The 19716-nt window shown below is 41.8% G+C and overlaps 1 protein-coding gene across 3 annotated transcripts in view; it reads right to left on the reverse strand.

Moving 5' to 3' along the window:
* Positions 1 to 3406: 3406 nt before the first annotated feature.
* The window catches only part of HMGA1 (high mobility group AT-hook 1), a 436480-nt gene continuing 420170 nt past the window's right edge, over positions 3407 to 19716 (reverse strand). For 2 of the 3 annotated variants that reach the window (XM_082244638.1, XM_082244636.1), the window contains exons 3-6: positions 17668 to 17727; positions 8230 to 8319; positions 5059 to 5109; positions 3407 to 3924 (exon numbers count right to left, since the gene is read on the reverse strand). In XM_082244638.1, coding sequence (XP_082100764.1) covers positions 3871 to 3924; positions 5059 to 5109; positions 8230 to 8319; positions 17668 to 17727 — 255 coding nt within the window. In that variant the 3' untranslated portion in view covers positions 3407 to 3870. The remainder of the gene's footprint in view (positions 3925 to 5058; positions 5110 to 8229; positions 8320 to 17667; positions 17728 to 19716) is intronic. The other variant, XM_082244637.1, reaches the window with a different exon arrangement.

Raw genomic sequence — 19716 nt, forward strand, 5'->3', positions numbered from 1 at the left:
AAAGGGGACAATTACAGTTTGAGGCCCAAGGGTATCTCTCTCTCTCTCTCTCTCTCCCCCCCCCCCCACAGTACACCATTACAGATTGTGACATGAATGAAAAATGTTATACTAGTGGATGACCTTTCAAATGATCAAAAGAAAATCACCCAATATGTGCCTTTGCCCCACAAACTCAACATGAGTTTGGAGTGCTAAAGCTATTTTGCCATCAGTTGAAGAAATTCCCTCTTCAGCACTAAAAAAGCTAAATTTTGTAACAGGAGGCTATGAAAGCTTAGTTGATTATTGGCTATTGAGTAGCTTAAAGTGTTGAAGTGGTGAGTGACAGAGGCCCAAATGTTTCCTTGTGGCACAACTGGCAGTCTTTAGGAGAGATCACTTCTTCAAATGCATGGATAGGGTAAATAAATTCACTCCCTTGAAAGGTTTTTTTTTATGCCTATTCACTTTTTTTGTATGGCAAACTTCCATAGTTCTATCAATCTGCAAGACCTTTACTATTGGATCATACCATTATGATCACATGTGAACAGTAAAAACTACTTGAACAAAAATCAGGCATAGTTTCGAAAGCCAGTCATTTTACAGATAGCTTATCCCCCCCCAGCTTACCAACAAACTTTTCACTAGTCAATTAAACTTCTAACATTCTACCTTCCAATAGCTCTGCTTTACCACCCAATTTCTTCAGTAAGCTGCCACATTCCCTTGAAGATGTCACTGTGCAAAACAAGCATTTTTCCAAGCTCCCACCTAGCTTTGGTTTTCCATTCTCCAGCACGACATGTTGGCCATTGCAAACTCATTCGCTGAACAGTTGGTGCTTTGCCAACTTATTGCTGCCCACATGCCAGGCTGCTGTACACATACCTCCAGCAACCCACAACAAGCTCGCTCATTCTGGTACCCAATCTGCTCCAGTTGCAGGCAAGTAACTCAAAACGGCAGCAGTCTAGGAAGTCATTCATGACAGCTCTCGCATGACCACTACACTTAACAGCTATATAGTACGACAACTAAAACCCAATTTTAACATACTAAACTCTAGCCCAGCCAGGTTGCCTTGGCCAAATGCCTAAAAATGTATACAAGCGAGCAGGTGGATCAAGCCTGCTTTTAGTTACACAAAGCCACAGGTTTTTATTGTGCCCCATTACAACCTTTTGGCCACCGACGTCCTAACAACCAGTGATGTCATCAGTGTTAAGGGTGTTGATCGCCTGCACAGCATCCCCTACCCCACCCTGTTAACACTGGGGTCACAGCTGAGTGAGAGGAGAAACCCTGGCATACTAGTCAGTACCAGTGTGCAAAAATGTATTGCTTTGGCAGAATAACCTCTAATGTCGGGTGCCCCATGTGTGTCGATGCTGCAGCATAATGTAAAACTATTAGGGCCAGTTCACATCACATGCAGTCCAGTGCATTTTTTTCTGCATAAAAACAGCATGGATAGTAGGTTATATGGTTGGCAAGGGCATCGTTCACACCAGTTCTTGCAGTTCCAGTTAAGTAGAACATGCTGCATTTTCCTGCACTGGAACACACGTCTTTAAAGGTTAATAAAAAAAAAAGGAGGGGGAAGGCACTGGAAAGCATCAAAAGAGCAAATGCAGGAAAGCATTTGGAACGCATCCGGACTGCGTTTCTATGGTGTGAACTGGCCCCAAGAATAGTTTAAAATTACGGACAGTCGCAAGGCACGCCATTCTTAAATGTAAAGGGTGCATTGACAAAAAAAAAAGTTGAGAAACTGCTCTAGCCCCCAGTGATTCTCAAAAGGGACTGTAAAAAAAGGCAGACCCCCCCGCCATGTGAAAAGACAGCATGTAGCCCTAAAAAAGGTCATTAAAAACCAAAGACACGTGTTACATTAAAACTGCAAACTTTATTGGTAATTCTAAGTAAAGAACCTAGTGCAGTGTTTCCATATCAGATCTCAAGTGTTTTAAAAATACAGGATGTCTTTAATACAGTTGAGATACTACAAATTTGAAAACACCATCCTAAAACAAAAAACAAACTACATTGTATTTGAGGAAAGAAAGAAAAAAAAAAAAAAAAAAAAAACACAGACTAATGGGTATAACACATTATTCATTTGAGACTGTCCTAGCCAATTCTGTTGAAATCCTTTCCATTTCTACATTTACACCATTACTCTCACCATCACAGCACATTCACCTACAATCTTGAGAGAATGAGGTGTGCCCAGGTACAAGCTCCACTGCAAAACCAGCTCTTACTGAGCCATTGTACAGAAGTCAGAGGGTGTGAATGTATGAAGCACATGTCTGCAACAGCACCAGTGCAAACCATGAACCCAAGGTAAAAATACAGCACCATTTACACATCATCAAAAGTTATCACAATATGTGACCACACTACACTTTCATAGATAATCTAGACCAATTTGTTCATATCATCACTATATATCTGGGTAGAGCAATGTGCAGCATCTGCCTGAGTAAATACTTATATTTAATAAACAGGGCTTTAAGAAGACTGGTAAAATGAAGTTGCTAATTTTAAATCAAACAGAACCATTTATGACACCAATATAGATAATTTGAGCAGTCTATAAGATTGACTGTAATGTATTGCATTTAGTTAGTCCCAAAGAGGATCACCTAAAAGCATTTGATGCCAGTCAACAGCCAGCTGAACTTCCATGGAAATCAGACCATTCTTAAAAACACTAAACTGACTGTGGAAGCCACTCCGATAGGTGGTTAGAGGTCTTCACATTAAATAAATCTAGTACAAGGTACCCATAACCTAGATAACTTAGGTAAAACAGGAGTTCATAACAGTTATTGATTACTTCATTAGTACACAGGAATTCTAATGGAATAGGTTTGCTTATTTTATACCATGTTCACAGAACAAAATCAGACTGCAACAGGAGGCTAAACAAATTGGATCACAAAAACAAGGATGGTAGCTTTTTTATTAAATGAAAACTTTCAAGTAGTATCAGATACAATGACAAGTGTAAGGTTTTAATTTTGCTTTGAGTCCCTGCCATTATGTGAATGGCATTTATGTGGTGGCAATAAATAATGTGACATTCACTACTTCGTAGTTAGTTAAGTCTGTGGGCATATTTTTAGTTGCATAACATCAGGGACTGGAAGCCGTGTACATGGTCCAGAAGCAGTCTGTTTTTGGTACCACTTGTCTGGCATCAGCTTTCCAAGAGCTGCATCTCAAATGACAAGATGGATGTGTAATGACTTGCCAGTATGTTTTTTCCAAGATGCTGTGCTCCAAATATTGATGCCAGCTATGATAATTTGTAATGCTCTTAAACTAATCATGGAATTCTGGTTAAATTGACTTTCATCTTTATACTCAAGGTTTTCAAGTCTATTTTTGGTAAATATGTTCCCCCCCCCCCCCCCCCCCAGAGTTCTGTGGTCCCCAAAGAAACTAATTAGATGCAATCTGGAAATAAGACCTCAGTGCCATCAGTGGTGCAAAAATCTCACATTAACTGCAATTGCCACAAAAGGTAAACTTACAAGTGAATGTGTGTCATGGTTAAAGTCATTGAATAGGCTTTCAATGTGCTGAGAATGTTGTTAAGTTTTTATGTCTCTGCAATCATTAACCATCTATGAAGTACAACAATGCTGGCAGTGAAGAGAAGGAAGGCATGAGTTCAAAAATATACTAGAACAGCAGTCTCTGGCAAAACTGCCAGCACTATTAATGACCTGAGTAATGCAGGAGGCATAAGTTGTTCAGTCCTGTCAAGCAAGTTTTTTCCTTCAAAGACATAGTATACAGATGCATTTTTTTTCACTATGAACGTGGGCTACAAAAACATCTAGAGGAGGAACATAGACAATATTGAAATTGAGGTCACTGGTCTTCCGATGACTCTGCCGTGCCCCCCTCTTCCTCCTCCTCTTCCTGCTGTAAAAAATTAAAGCAAATGTCAGAGTTCAATTGCATAGGACTAAGTACATCTGTAACAGTAACAAAATTAAAATATACAAAAAGTAGGACAACCTCAGCCGCCAAGATGCATTTCATCTGCTCAAGGAGCAATAAGCAACCAACAATTATGCCTGCTAAACCAGTTTCTAGACCAGTCATTAGAAGAGTTTTCTAAATAAGTAACTGAATTCAGTGGGCTTCTTAAAAACAAGCCTTTGGATCTACTTGCCAGCCTAGATATGTCTGAAAATATGTTTCAACAGGAATGCAGTGCATTTGTCTAAATTTCCACAGATGAGTGAAAAAAACCAGCCGCTGGAAGTGCTCACAAGGCTGGAGAAGTTCTGGGACCCCTGTGGGTATAGGGTGGAAGTGATGTCAGACCGCCTATAAATCTCCTCCAGCGGCTGTGATTTTCTATCATCGGTGGCATGGGTAGACGCTATGCAGATTTGTAATTGACGAGATATACACTTTAATGCGAGTTATATTTTTAATAAACTGCCCATTGCTGCACTAGATGGCACTTTCCTTTCTATCCTGGGTTCACACAGGAGCATTAGGGCAAATCACAGGCCATTGACACAGGAATCGGACCACATTCCTGTTCAAATTGTATGCGATTCTTTGCAGTGCAATTTGAGCCCATTCATTTTGTACGGGTTTAAATCGCACCGCAAAAAGGTATAATTTTCGGGAGCATTTACATGAATACTTGTGCAAATACCTGGTATCGACAACCCTTTTTCCATGCAGATGAAATAAGCATGGGAAGCATGAGGGTTTTAAGAACCAGCACAGCCAAGATCACACAATTACAAGTTTAGTGTACACTAATCTAGGCTCATTTATACAGCCATGTACATGACAAATGAAGATGTGGCTGCATGACGCATACCTGAAATATGAATAAGCAACATTTATGCACTGCATCAATGCAACAACTTTAAAGAACACTATTTCAGCAAAGAAATCTCTCTACAACAATTTTAGTTGCTCTACTCTAGGTATTTTGAATGAATCTCTGTAGGTATTTTAAAACTGAATTGTACAGAGATTCATTCAAAATAAAGTCAGCCACAGTTGTTTAGTATTTCAATCATAACTTACTTGTTTCTTAGCAGCTCTGTTTCTTCCACTGGTTTTCCCACTTTCAGGTTTCTAAAAAAAAAAAAAGTTTTATCTGTTTAATCTGCCTTCAGACCGATGCAATGGCAAACTCAGATTATAAACCATGGTAAACACTAAATAGCATGAATAAAGGCCAAACAGTTTAAATTGGTTAAATGCGCTACCGTTGCATCAACACAAAAGATGTGCAAAATCGGTTTTCTTAAGGAAGCTGCAACAGCCTTTGGAGCAAAGCCTGTCTCCTGCTGGCATGCTTAGATGAGGACTCTTGCCCTCTGGAAGCAGTCTTTTGGCAGAGCTCAAACACACTCCTACATGGAGCACGACCTGTGGAAGCAGTGGGCTCTAGCTCTGCAATCAGCAGAGTAAGGGTTCTTCTCCCTAGCTTGCTGGCAGGGGGCAGGATTTCCTACTCATACTTGGACGGCTCTTTTTTCGTAATTTCTTTATTAAGGACTTCAGCTGCTTTACAATATACTAAAATTGAATGTTTCCTTCTGATGCACCTGGATGTATATAAAAAGGAAATATGACCACAGCATACACTCCCATTTTATAACATCAGCAAAGTACTGTCAATACAAATAGATAGATTTGGCATTCCCAATATTAAAAGTACTTGATCTCCTTCCATATTGTGAATTCTGCCTCTGCTGGCCATCTTTCCACAAATTCCTTGATTTCCTGCATTCTTTGCAGCTTCTTCTATTGTACTATGACTACATATTGCAAATTACCTTGCTGCCTGCAAGTAGTGATGCTGTACTGACTCCACCTCTGAAACTCTTCAGCACCTCTGTAGATCAGAAGGCAGGCTCTGAAGTCCGTGACAACAGTGCCTACTCACAGGGCACAGTGAATATGCATCAATTCAGTGGTGGGATCTTCATAAAGTTTACAAACTTCAGGATTATGCAAAACCAGGGAAAGACAGCAACACTGCTCATCCCTGCCTCAATCATGCTCATCACTGACTCACAAAAGTGCAGTCAGGAAATTACGGCGCTCCCCGACTGTTGGGCCTCTGCATGTGGCTAGGCTGTGTAAAAGTCTCACACATGGTATCGCCCTACTCCGGAGCAGTAGCAGAATGTATTTTGGGGTGTAATTTTTGCTATGTGAATGCCATGTGTTAGAAATATCTTACAAATGGACATTTTGTGAAAAAAAATAAATAAATTTCATTTTCTTTCCACATTGTCCAAAAACTTGTGGAAAAAAATGTTGTGTTAAGACTCATGCCTCCTAGATTATATGTTGGGGTGTTTGCTTTCCAAAAATTGGGTCATATTGTGGGTGTGCCATTGTCCTGGCGCTTTTAGGCCTTAAAATGATGTTGGGCCTCTATGTGGCCAGGCTGTGTAAAGTCTCACATGTGGTATCAGAATACTTAGTAGTAGCAGAATGTAACTTTGGGGTGCAGTTGCAAGTATGCCTATACAATGTGTGAGAAATTAACTTGGTAATCTGACAATTTTGTGGGGGGGGGGGGGATTATATATATATATATATATATATATATATATATATATATATATATATATATATATCTATCTATCTATATATCTATCACACACACACCTTCATTTCACAAAGAATTGTCAGAAAAAATTACAAAACTCACCATGCCTCACTAAATATCTTACTTTCCAAAAAGGGGTCATGGGGGGGGGGGGGGGGGGTATTTGTACTTTCCTGGCTTGCTAGGCCCCTTTCACATGGGCTTTCTGATCTGGTCCGCCTGTCAAGTTTTGTTCAGGCGGACGTGATCAGATGCTCCATGCACCTCTATGGAGCAGCAAATGTCAGCTGTGACATGTCCGCTGACATCCGATGTGGTCTGAAATCCCGATGGATGAAAACCCTATTTTCCATCTGTCTGGAGGATCGGATGAAAATGGACAGGTGGTCTGTTTTCATCCAATCTCTTATAGAGGAGAGCGGGGATCTGACAGCTCTGTCTCTGCAAAGTAAGCGGAGACAGACCTGTCATCCACCTCGATCCCCGGATCGATCCCCACTGAGCAAATGGGAGTCCACCGGGCTGAAAGCCTGTGTGAAAGGACCCTTAGTGTCTCAGGAAATTCGATCAGTACATCAGGTGAGATCAGTTTTCAATGATTGGCACCATAGCTTGTAGTCTAGACTAACCTTCACAAAGATCAAACATATTCTATACTTTTTTTTTTTTAACCAAAGATATGTAGCAGTATATTAACTTTTGGCCAAAATTTGAGAAGGATTACTAAAATTTGCAAAAATTTTTCTCTTATAAAATTTTGAAACATTTATAGCGCACAAAAAAACCCAATGATTAAATATCACCAAAAGAAAGCTCATGTGAAAAGAAAAAAGGAAAAAATATTTCATATGAATACAGTGTTACATGAGTAACTCATTCAAAATGTGAGCACTGAAAGATGAAAATTGGTTTGGTTAGGAAGGGAGTTTAAGTGCCCAGTGGGTACGTGGTTAAACCTTTCGTTTGTCATCTGGTGATCTAGCAAGCCAGTCAGAGGCTCTTACAACAGTCTGCTTTTTATGTAAACCGTTTCACCCAAAAGTAGAAAAAAAAAAGTTAGGTTAATGACGCAAAGCCAGACTCCAGCTAATTTTTAAGCAAAGTCCCATCTAAAGTACAAATTGACAATGTGGCTGGCCAATACTGATCACCAGGTGCAAATAGGGTAAAAGAAGGCTAAAAACCTAGAACAAATGCATGCAGCCATCACCATAAAAACCTTCCTACCTGCACTGTGATTTGACCTACATAAGATATACATTGATTGGTCCGTATGCACAGCCTATAGGTAAAGTAAATCTACATATTTCAGTGTCAGACGTGTGTTCAAACAGGAGGAAAAATCACCTGCAGCATTGGGAACATGTTACACCCTAAAAACAGGTGAAACCTGTTACCAAAGGTGAACCTATCCAAGAATTTAGAAGCTGCAGAATATTACATTTGTGGTTTAATAGACCTTTAAACAAAATCATACCACAAGTCCTTAGAGTTCAAATCTAGTCATGCAAGCCCTATGCTACGAGTAGAAAACAGTACCATACGAGTGCAACAAGCAAAAAGGTGACAAAAGTGAACAGATACCCTATAAAAAGGAATAGTATTTCATTAACATATGCAGCACTCACCTTACTATTTGAGGTTTCCTTGCTGCCCTTCTTTGTACTGCCTTTAGGGCGACCACGTGGACGTTTTGTGGTGGGAGAACCACTTGGCTCCTGCACAGAATGGACATTGAAAAGTTAATGGTAAAATCCCAAATTCAATTTGCCTTACAAAGGAGGAGATTTGACATTCCCATTAAAAGCTGAAATCTGCCTAGCTATATATATATAAAAAAAAAAAAAAAAAATTGGATTTTAGTAAGAACTTACCGTAAAACCCTTCTCTGAAGTTCAGACGCAGCTCTGCTTAATGACTATAGGGTTATGCTCCTCCCACTAGGGATAGGCACTAGGCAGAAAAATAAAAAAAAACGCTTGTCCACGCCTATAGTGGCTGTCCCAGCAGGCATAACCCCTCAGGCTCTGCTATTCTCAAACAGTTGTGTTGCAAGAAGTGAGAAATAGACCCCATAACTCAAAGTAGAGGGGCGGGTGCTGCGTCTGTCAATGAAATTCAGAGAAAAGGATTTTACAGTAAATGCTTACAAAAATCCAGTTCTATCGTTTTGACAGACGCAGCTCTGCTTAAGACTATAGGGATGTCCCAAAGCAGTAAAAACATGAGGGGTGGGAACAAGACAGGAACAAAAAAACCTGAATCCCCCAATGGCCAAACTTAGCCAACCAGGTAAAACAGTTAACCAGAAACAGGAGCGCCCCCGAAACAACGAACCCTCAAAAGAGAAACCAAAAAAGGGTTCTCTTAACTGCAGCCTGCAAAACCTTGTGGCCAAAAGAAGCATCCGCTAATGCCAGCATATCTACCTTGTAGAATTTTGTAAAAAGGTATGCACAGACGACCAAGTTGCCGCCTTGCAAACTTGCAGCACTGATGCCTGATGGCGAAAAACCCAGGAGGCACTCAGCGCTCTAGTAGAATGCACCTTCACTGGAAAATTGGGAATCTGACCAGTGAATAGGCCTGTATCACCGTCTGTCTGATCCATCTGGAAATGGTTGCAGCAGACGCAGCCAGTCCCTTACGAGGTCCATCCGTAAAGACAAAAAGCGTCTTTCTGAAAGACGCAGTGGTCTCCAAGTAGACTCGATAGCCACAAGATAAGGTGAGCAGCAAGACAACGCTGCCAATTCAGATACTCAGCGGGCAGAAGTGAACGCAATCAAGAAGGCAAACTTCTGAGACAAAGCAAGCAGCGAAGTCTCCTGAATTCTCAAAAAGGAGGCTTTTGAAGAACAGGACAGCACCAAATTGAGATCCCATGGCGGTCATGGGGGATTGCCACGGAGGCGCCAAATGGCGCACACCTTAAACAACCGGATAAAGGCGTGCGTGGCTAATGGGCATTGAAAATAGATAGCCAAAGCCGAAACTTGGCCTTTGTTAGTACCCAAGGCCAACCGCTGTTCAACCACTTTCTGTGGATAAGCCAAAATCCTGGCAACAGAAAACAAGTGAGGGTGCACTTTCAGCAATTCGCACCATGAAATGTATGATTTCCACATACGATGATAGATCTTTCGAGAAGTCAACTTCCTAGCCTTCAAGAGAGAGTGGGGATTACAGACTCCGAGACCCCCATCTCTCAACACCTGACTTTCGAACAGCCATGTCGTTAAAGCCATCGACTGTAAAGCAGGATGGAAGATTGGACCTTGAGACAACAGATCTTCCCAGAAAGGAAGCCTCCCAAGGGGTACCGGTGGCCAATCTTATGAGGGCAGTCTGCAGTCACCAGAATGACCGAAATTCTATCCTGCGCAGAAGTTTTGACTCTTCCACCGTCCAGGTACCCTGGGCACAGAGCTTTCCCACCTAGGGTGTGGCGCCTTGCCTTTAGACGTTTGGGGCAGATTAGTGCTCCCCCCCCCCCCCCCCCAATACCTTTGATCAACTTGTCCAGAGAGGTTCCAAATAGCTTCTCCCTCGTAAAAGGGAGATCAGGCTTCTAAAAAAGCTGTTGCTCGTCAGCCGACAATGCATTTCAGCCATATCACAAGTTTTCCCTGTTACAGCTAAGACCGAAGTACCAGCAGGCAACTAGGTCCAATCCTTGTCACTAGGCAGAACTGAGTACAGCAAAGCCTGAGGGGTTATGCCTGCTGGGACAGCGCCTATAGGAGTGGATAAGCTTTTTTACACCTAGTGCCCATCTCTAGTGGGAGGAGCATAACCCTATAGTCTAAGCAGAGCTGTGTGTCGATGAATAGAGAAAAGCTGTATTTCACTTTAGAGTTGCAAAAGGGGAAAATGCTTGAGAAGTACAGCCAAAGCTTGTTTGGCTGTACTTCTATGAAGTGCAGTTCATTTTGCACTTCTGTGGCCCGTTCATTTTGCTCTTCTGATGTTAGTGTCGGTCCAGGCTCCATGTCATCACGTCCACAGAGTCAGGATCCACCCCAGATCCCTGGACACTAACAGCCTGAGCCAGCTGCTCCTGCCCCCTCCACAGCTCAACGCTCCAGTGAAGGAGGAGGGGGTAGAGCAGAGAGCTGTAAGCAGATTTCTGCTCATGGAGCTGTGAGGACCAAGCGATCAGTGTTAAAATGGTCAGTTCTCAGTGTAGAGGCAACGGGGAGCAGATGCAGCATTGCAATGATGCTGCATCCACCTAGGCAAATACAATTTTTTTTTTTTTTTAAAAAGTGTTTTTGGATTTTTTTTTTATTTTTTTAAAGTCCTACTGAAATATATCAAATACACAAGTTGGACTAATAGGGTAAAAATTCAACGAAAAAAGGTTTCTGAACTATAAATATATTCAGTGCTCAGCATAAATCAGTATACCCCAACAAATTTGCCAGAAAACCTTTCCTTTCAGAATGAACATTTTCTATGGGACACGACTAAAAAATACTCCCACAAATGCAGGCCATTGATTGCAGCCAAGATATGTTAACTTGCACACAAAGTATTTTCCTAACAAATTAGTTTAAGACCATGTTGCAAAAAAATGAATACACCCCAATTGCAAGTGAGCGAAGCTAAATTTTAGACAAAACCGTAATTAGGATTTCAACTAAAGGAGAGTCTGTTCATTAAACCGGTGTCTAGCTAGTGGCGGCCGGTGTGTTGGGGCGCTGCCCCCCCATCCATCCGGCCCCCTAATCTACATGCGGGGCGCCGGACGCATGGAGTTCAATGGGGCTTTTTTCCATCCCCTGATTAGAGCCAGAGGCTCCAATAGGCTTCAGGAAAGGGTGGACCAGGGGTGCAGAGCAGTGCGCCCTGAGCCCACCCATTGTGTGACAATAGCGAATGAAAATTCGTTATTGTCACACGGATCCTCCTCCTGGCCAATCAGAAAGCGGGTCCAATACTTCCTGATTGGTCGAAAGGCAAACCCCATGCCATTGGCTGTGGAGGAGGCGGGACCTGGGAGGACTGAGGACTCGCCGGGGAACGGAAGAGCAGCAGAGAGCCGCCGCTGGACACTGAGCGCTGACCACGGAGGCTGCCCAGAGTCACCGGAGCAGAGGATGTTCTAGAAGAGACCGAACACTGTCAGCAAGGCTGAGGTAAGTGCACTGGTCTCGCGGCGGGGGGGGGGGGGGGGGGGGGTTGGTACATGCTTATGCTGGTCACTCTGCATTGAAATTTGGCCACTGCCAGAAATTGGTGCATTCAGGGATTCCAATGCTTCCTACAGGATTGATGGTAGTCCAGAAGCCGCAAGATATTCACGTATTTGTCGCTGCTTACTTTGCTGCTGGGAGAGAGTTAAAGGAGTAGAAAGTTTATATAGAGCAGAATAATGCTAATGGAATGCCATGGCAATGGCCCTCGAAGTATGGTAAAGCTTTCTTGCACCAGAATGGATAAAAGGAAAATAACTTAAGAAAGCGCTCCCAAAGAAAGAGCCAGGAGTTGGCCTTGCTTTTTGCCATGTTTGTAATAGGCATGGCGGACATAACTGGGCTTTAGTGTTGTGTAAAAGCATAGAGGACAATTTCTCTAACCAAAGTTTCACAGCTACCGACTGAGCTAATGATTTTTTGTGTAAGCCTTGCAAACTGGAAATTTGCTTACGCTGGCATCTCTGCATTGAAAGGGGGCACGCTATACCTTAATTCACGCTATACCTTAATTACTGAAGGCCCCTTTCACACTTGTGACCTCAAGTTATGCAATTGTTTACAGCGTTTGCCACAAAGCAATGCCTTACATTTTTCTGTTTGCGCCCACCCCAAAAAAAATTTGAGCACCAGCCGCCACTGTGTTTAACACAGTGGATTATAAAAAGGAGTAAAAAAAAAAAAAAAAAAAAAAAAAAAATTATAAACAAAAAACACCTATCCCATTTCACGTCAGCAATGAAATGAGTTAACCACTTAAGCCCCGGAGGATTTGGCTGCTAAAGGACCAGGGGTTTTTTTGCGATTTTTTACTGTGTGACTTTAACGGACAATTGCGCGGTCGTGCGACGCTGTACCTAAACGAATTTGACGTCCTTTTTTTCCCACAAACAGAGCTTTCTTTTGGTGGTATTTGATCACCTGTGCGATTTTTTGATCACGCGCTATAAACAAAAGAGCGTAAATTTTGCAAAAATAACAATATTTTTCACATTTTTTTATATGAAATTCCCCCCAAAAAAAAGTAAAAATCAAAAATTTTTTAACATTTTTCGGCCAATTTGTTTTATGCTACCTATGTTTGGTATAAAAAAAAAATAAAAAAAAAAATCGCAAAAAGCGTATTTTGATTGGTTTGCGCAAAAGTTATCGCATTTAGTAACAAAGGGAAAGATTGTCATTTTTGGTGTTTTTTTTTTAACGCGTAATGGCGGCGATCTGCGATTTTTTTTCCGGTACTGCGACATTGCGGCGGACAGATCGGACCCTAGACTGACATTTGACACTTTTGGGGGTACCAGTGACATTACTGCAGTAATCAGTGCTATACATATGCACTGTTACTGCAAAAATGACACTGGCAGGGAAGGGGTTAACTTTATTGGACAGGGAGGGGTTAAGTGTGTCCTAGGGGCGTGATTCTAACTGTGTAGGGACATTCCTATTGGTGTAAAAGCAAAGATCAACTGTTCTACATAGTAGAACGGACAGATCTTCACTTTTACACAGGTAGAACTGACAGGCAGCTTGTTTACACAAGCTGCTCTGTCTTTCTCCCTTCACAGGAGCGATCGCAGTGTGACTGGCGGACATTGAGTCCGCCGGTCACACGCACTGACTTGTCTGTGAACGAGCCGCGGCGGGCGCGCGCCTCGGCGGGCGCCCGCGATAGGCTCGCAAGTCAGTGACAGGCGAGTGACGTACCGATACGTCACTCTGCCTGGCCGGGGCTGACCGCCGCAGTATATAGTCGTGCGGCGGTCGGCAACCGGTTAAGAACCATTTCTTACACAAGAAGGGTGATGAGAAGGTTTGAAGAAAACCACCATGCAAGTTCACTGCAGTTAGCTAAACTAGAAAGCCAAACTGGGGCGATTGTTTTCCATGACACAATACTGCAGGGGAATGGCATGCATGAGTGTCATCCATGAAGGAAGCCTCTCCAAAAGCCCGTGTACTAAAGTGCCCACCTAAAATTTGCCAGGACCCGTGCTGAAAAAGAAGACTACTAGGACTCTGTACTATTGAGTGATGAGACCAAGAAATGTTTTTGGAACCGATTGCTTCCAAACTGTATGGAGTTACAAAGGTGAGGAGTACAAAGAAAAATGCATTGTGCCTACAGTGAAACATGGTGGTGGTAGTAGTGTCGTCCTGTGAAGTTGGGGAGCTGCATTTCATTGGACTTCTGAATTCACAGTTGTACTGCTCTATATTGAAAGATGCTACCATCACTCTGTGCCCTGGGTCATTGTGCACTTTTCCCAACATGACAATGGTCCAAAACACACATCTAAGGCCACTGTTGCATTTCTGAAAATAGGGTGAGAGTGATTGTGGCCAAGTAGATCTCCTTATCTGAGCCCTCCTTATCTGAGCCCAATCACACACCTATGGGGATATCCAAGAAAAGTTTCAAATACTATCCATCCAGCATTCAGGCTCTAAAAGGTATTTCTTGAAGAATGGAAAAAAGATAGATGTTGCAATATGCCGCCAACTTGTTTATTCCATGCCTAGAGGACTTGGTGCTGTCCTTACAAATCTTGGAGGTCATACAAAATGCTAGATGCATTTTTGTTGTGGGGTGTATTCATTTTTGCATTAATCAATGAGTAAAAACAATATTTTGTAATCCAAGTTATATTAACCTTACTTTCTTGTAAAGAAGCCAAACAAATGTTCTATAAAAATCGAGTTGTCAGAATTTCGGAAATTGTTCTTGTGCTCATTTAGATACTGATTTACTTTTCAAAAAGGGGTGTGCTCATTTATGTTAAGCAATGCTTTTCCTGGAAAAAAAGCCAATGAAGGTCACATGTATCCAACCTACCTTGCTTACCAACACAGGAAAAAAAAAAAAAAAAAAAAAAAGTTACCATCTTCCAGGTATGTGCCCATATAGGGTTCCCTTACCTGAGGAGCCTTAGGAGTATAGTTTAAGGACACCAAGAAAAAAAAAAAAAAAACACTATTCTAATGTATTCCCACTTTTCCTTTTACTATTTTCATGTTAAATACATAGTTCACATAAATTTGGCAAGTTTGAATATAAAAATCAGAATTCCGCCAAAACTTTAGAAAAAAAAAAATAAATTTCACATTTTTCCACATTTAGTGTGACCTATAAACTGTACAAATCAGTTGAACCACAAACTGAAATATTTTAGGTGGATGGAAGTAAAACTAAAAATATGGTTACACAAGTGTGCATACCCTTAAATACTTTGTTGAAGCACCTTTTGATTTTTTTTTTACAGCGCTCACTCTTTTTGGGGTACGAGTTAATAATAGACCGATTTTTTTTTTTACCACCGATACCAATTTTTTGGTCATCGGATATCAGTATCGGCTGATATTTTCAGACATTAAAATAAAGTTTTTTTTTTTTAAATGTCTACAGGTACTGTGGTGGAGGGATCTGGGGGTCTAAAACCCCTCCTCTGCACTTAAAAGCATTCAAACGCCAAGTTTGGCTGTTTTAAACGCTGTTAGTTTTTGAATTTGGCGCCGCCAGTACCCAGAAGTGATGTCATGACATCACTTCCAGGTACTCTGCGCTGCCGAATTCAAAGAAATAGAGACCCGGTCAGGCGGCGAAGGTAGGATGCCCAGGTTTCCCGATGGGACCGGGGAGGGGGGGTACACGTCCCCTCCAGCTTAATGGAATGACAGCCAAGCGGCTTCTCAGCCACATCGGTTGTCATTACAAGACAGCCGACCGTCTCCTATGGACACCGGTACCGGGGTGATGCCTCTAGCTGCAGGCATCACCCCGGTACATGCACTTTTCCGAAATATTGGCAATATCGGTAAATCAAAAGGCCGATTCCGATATATCGGCTTTGTCGATACTTGTACTAGAGATCCGACCGATTATCAAGGCACATCTTGACTTGCCAATATTTGCCCACTCTTTGCAAAAACACTCCAAATCTGTCAGATTGTGAGGGCATCTCCTGTGCACAGTCCTCTTCAGATCACCCCAAAGATTTTCAATTGGACTCAGATCTTGGCTCTGGCTGGGCCATTCCAAAACTTAAATCTTCTTTTGGTGAAGCCATTGCTTTGTTGATTTTGGATGTATGCTTTGGGTCGTTGTCATGCCGAAAGATGAATATCCTTCTCATGTTCAGCTTCCTAGCAGAAGCCTGAAGGTTTTGTGCCAATATTGACTGGTATTTGGAACTGTTCATAATTCCCCTCTACCTCGACTAGGACCCCTGTCCCAGCTGAAGAAAAATAGCCCCAAAGCATGATGCTGCCCCCACCATGCTTCACTGTGGGTATGGTGTTCTTTTGGTGATGTGCAGTATTTTTGCGCGAAACATCTTCTGGAATTATGGCCAAAAAGTTCAACCTTGGTTTCATCAGACCACAACACATGCTTTTGGGTGACTTCAGATGTGTTTTTGCAAAATTTAGCCAGGCCTGGATGTTTTTCCTTTGTAAGAAAAGGCTTCCATCTAGCCACTCTACCCCATAGTCTAGAAATATGTATTGTATATAAAGTACTTGCCAGATATTCCTGCAGCTCCTTTTATGTTGCTGTAGACCTCTTGGCAGCCTCCCTGACTGGTTTTCTTCATCTTTTCATCAATTTTGGAGGGACGTCCAGTTCTTGTAAGGTCAGTTGTGCCATATTTTCTCCACTTGATGACTGTCTTCACGGTGTTCCAGGGCATATCTAATGCCTTGGAAATTCTTTTGTACCCTTCTCCTGACTGATACCTTTTAACAATTCGATCCCTCTGATGCTTTGGAAGCTCTCTGCGTACCATAGTTTTTGCTGTAGGATGCGACTAAGAAAGACGTCAGGATTGACCTACTGAAACATCTGAAATTTGGGCTTAATCAGAGGCACTTTAAAATGATGGCAAGTGTGTACTGACTCCCATTTAACACGAGTTAAAATGGGATTGCTTAATTCCAAACACAGCTACATCCCCAGTTATAAGAGGGTGTGCACATTTATGCAACCATATTTTAGTCCCCCCCCCCCCCCCCCCAAACGATTTCAGCTTGTTTTTCAATTGAGAGTTGTAAAGTTTATAGGTCACAAAGGTGGAAAAAGTTCTGAAATGATTTAGCTTTGTCTTTTTTACATCACAGAAAACTTGACATTTTAACAGGGGTGTGTAGACTTTATATCCAATGTATTCAGCCTCATGCACACTGGACGTTAAAAAACACCAGTAGTTCAATCCAGAATGAGTTTTGCAGTAGCTTTTCTTTTAGCAAAACTATACTCCACTAAAGCTTATGGCTCATAAATGCCGACTAGTCGTGGTTCTCAGCAGAGGGTTTTTACAGTTGAAAATCTCTCAAAAAAAAAAAAAAAAAAACCACTAGTTCTGCACCCCCCCCCCCTGCCCCAGCCAGAAAACGGCTGCTAAATACCGCTGATAAAAGTGAATATGTGCATGGACACAAAGGTTAACATGTTGAGGGGGGTTTTACTGGCTGCAGAAAAAGATGCCTGAAGCCAAAAACAGCAGCTGTAAATGTGCCCAGTGTGCATGAGGCCAAACCATTCCATTGTGGTCAGGTTTAGATGATAGATTAGGCTGTTTTCCTAAAGGAGATTAGAAATTGAATCAAAGTGCTTGCTCACCTTAAATGAAAGTTTATATCTACTTTATCTACATTTCAAAGTAAACTGACCTCAAAGTAGCACCCGAAAGTTACCACTGTTGTGGACAGGAAATTAAGACCAATATATGGGAGATTAACATTTTCAACCTCCTAGATGGCATACAGTAAATGTAAAATAGCCAAACCCATTTAAAAAGAAAGCCTGTAAAAATGCTAACAGTGTACCAAAGTTTGTAATCTCTGGAATAGTCAGGTTTATTTTACTGTACTCACTTTTGCATTAGTTTGTGCTTGGGAAGGAGAAGTTGACCTTGCTGGTTGGCTTGAGGCTTCCTAAAATATATATAGATTTACAAAGGTTTATCAGATTGAATAGCTCATACACAGGCTTCACAGTCATTGTGTATTTAAAAATTAGTACAATGTTCTGACTTTTTTTTCTGGATTGTCCATTAATTCTTTTACATCCAACTCACAGCTTTTTTTTAATCTAATCCACAAACCAGTTTAGATTATAGCCAGCCCTGGGGTTGGCCACCATCTCATCCCTATAATTGCATCATTCACAAGCACAGTGATGAAACTTGACTGTTTTGTCAATGTCACAGCAGAGGAAGAGGGCGGAGACAACACTGAAAATAGTGTCAATTGTGCACCAGCAAGAAGCTGCAAAATTTTTTGGGTTTAGATAAACTCAACTCTGAAGATTCGTTAAAAACCCAAACATTTTGTGATAGCAATGATAAAAATTTTGGTAGTTCCAAAACGGTCACACATTTGCAAACTTATAAAATACATCAGTCAGGGCACACAGCTGCAATATATTACCGTTTTGATAAAAGATGTTGTGCCAAGCAAGAGTGTCAAAATTGCGCAAGCCGACAAAATGTACTTGCTCAATTTTCCACTGGCAATTTTAAAAGCCCCTAGAGGTCATGTGTTAACTGGGAATGGCCCAAGAATAATTGCTTTCCCTCCAGTGCATCTGGGGATCTGTAATGTGTAGCACAATCAATATTTTTAGAGGTGCAACGAAATTTCGTCCGAAAATGTGACTATCCAATTTTGGCCGATAAGGGGTTAAGGATGTCGAAAATGTATGGCCGCTGATATCAGTAAAGTGAGCCCTTCACTTCCCTGTCATTTGCAGTATCTCTGCTGACTGCTGCGATCCTAAGCCGGCACTTCATTGTGATTTACAGGGGTTGCTTGACGGCCAGCCAATTGGCGTCGCCGTCTAGCAACCAGTGACGGGAGAGGGACACAGGATGCACAGCGGATCCTCCTCCGACCCTATTGCTGAATCGGTCCATCCACCTCCTCCCTTCATGTGCTGTTCGCTGCGCAAGGCAACGTGGATATCTGCTTGTGTAAAAAACAGCTTGTCCCCTTTTCTCCTCCAAAAGCATCGGTAGTTAGAGCGGATGAAATGTATAATCACAGCCTAGTGCAGCTTGCCATTGGAGAGAGATCTCCGTCATTGCTTGCAGTTGTGCCTCCACAGTGTGTTTAGGTCCAGCAATAACTCTTCAATGCAATCTCTCTCTTTCCCAGTGTGTTAGGTCCAGCAATAACTCTTCAATGCAATTTCCTATTAAAGCGCTCTTTCTAAAATGACGTGAATCGCATACTCCACACAGCGGTATGTGATGCAAATCCCAAAAAGTTGATCATCAAATGAAAACATGATTCCCATACTACACAATGCTTAAAAAAAAATATGCAAATAATGCAACAGATTCAGGAATACATTCCCCAACCATAACATGTGCACATTTGACAATAAGTATCTTAAATCTATACCCATTTTTCAGCCCGTATTGTCATTATACCCATTTTCAGCACGTATTGTCATATTTGCACATCTATTAAGAATTTATTCTTGATCTGTTGCATTATTTCCACATTTTTTTTGAGCATGCGAATCATGCTGTTCTATTTCATTTGAATATTGCTGTTCACATATTACCATCTACTTCTTGGAATTTGCACCACACAGCTGTGTGGAGTATGCGATTCACAGCATTTTCTGTTACAATAAATGTACAATTCAAGACTTGCGTGGGTGTAAGAAAATGTCCACCGCTGCTACGTGTTCTGTCACATTAGGAAACCGATCGCAATGCATTACGGCCATGTTGGAACACATGGTACATGCGCAGTAAGTTTGTTTTTGGCCGAACATCCCCTTAGGTTGCAGAATCTGATAGGTCTATCCAACAGAAGTCAGACGAGCATGCTGGAAAACCAGCAGCCGACTGACTCCCAGTCAGCTCTCTTAGCCAATGGTAGGGTTCTGGTAGGGGTGGCGTCCCACTGCCA

The sequence above is a fragment of the Pelophylax lessonae genome (genome assembly GCF_965119305.1).
Source record: "Pelophylax lessonae genome assembly, chromosome: 2".
In the NCBI taxonomy this organism is placed as follows: Eukaryota; Metazoa; Chordata; class Amphibia; order Anura; family Ranidae; genus Pelophylax; species Pelophylax lessonae.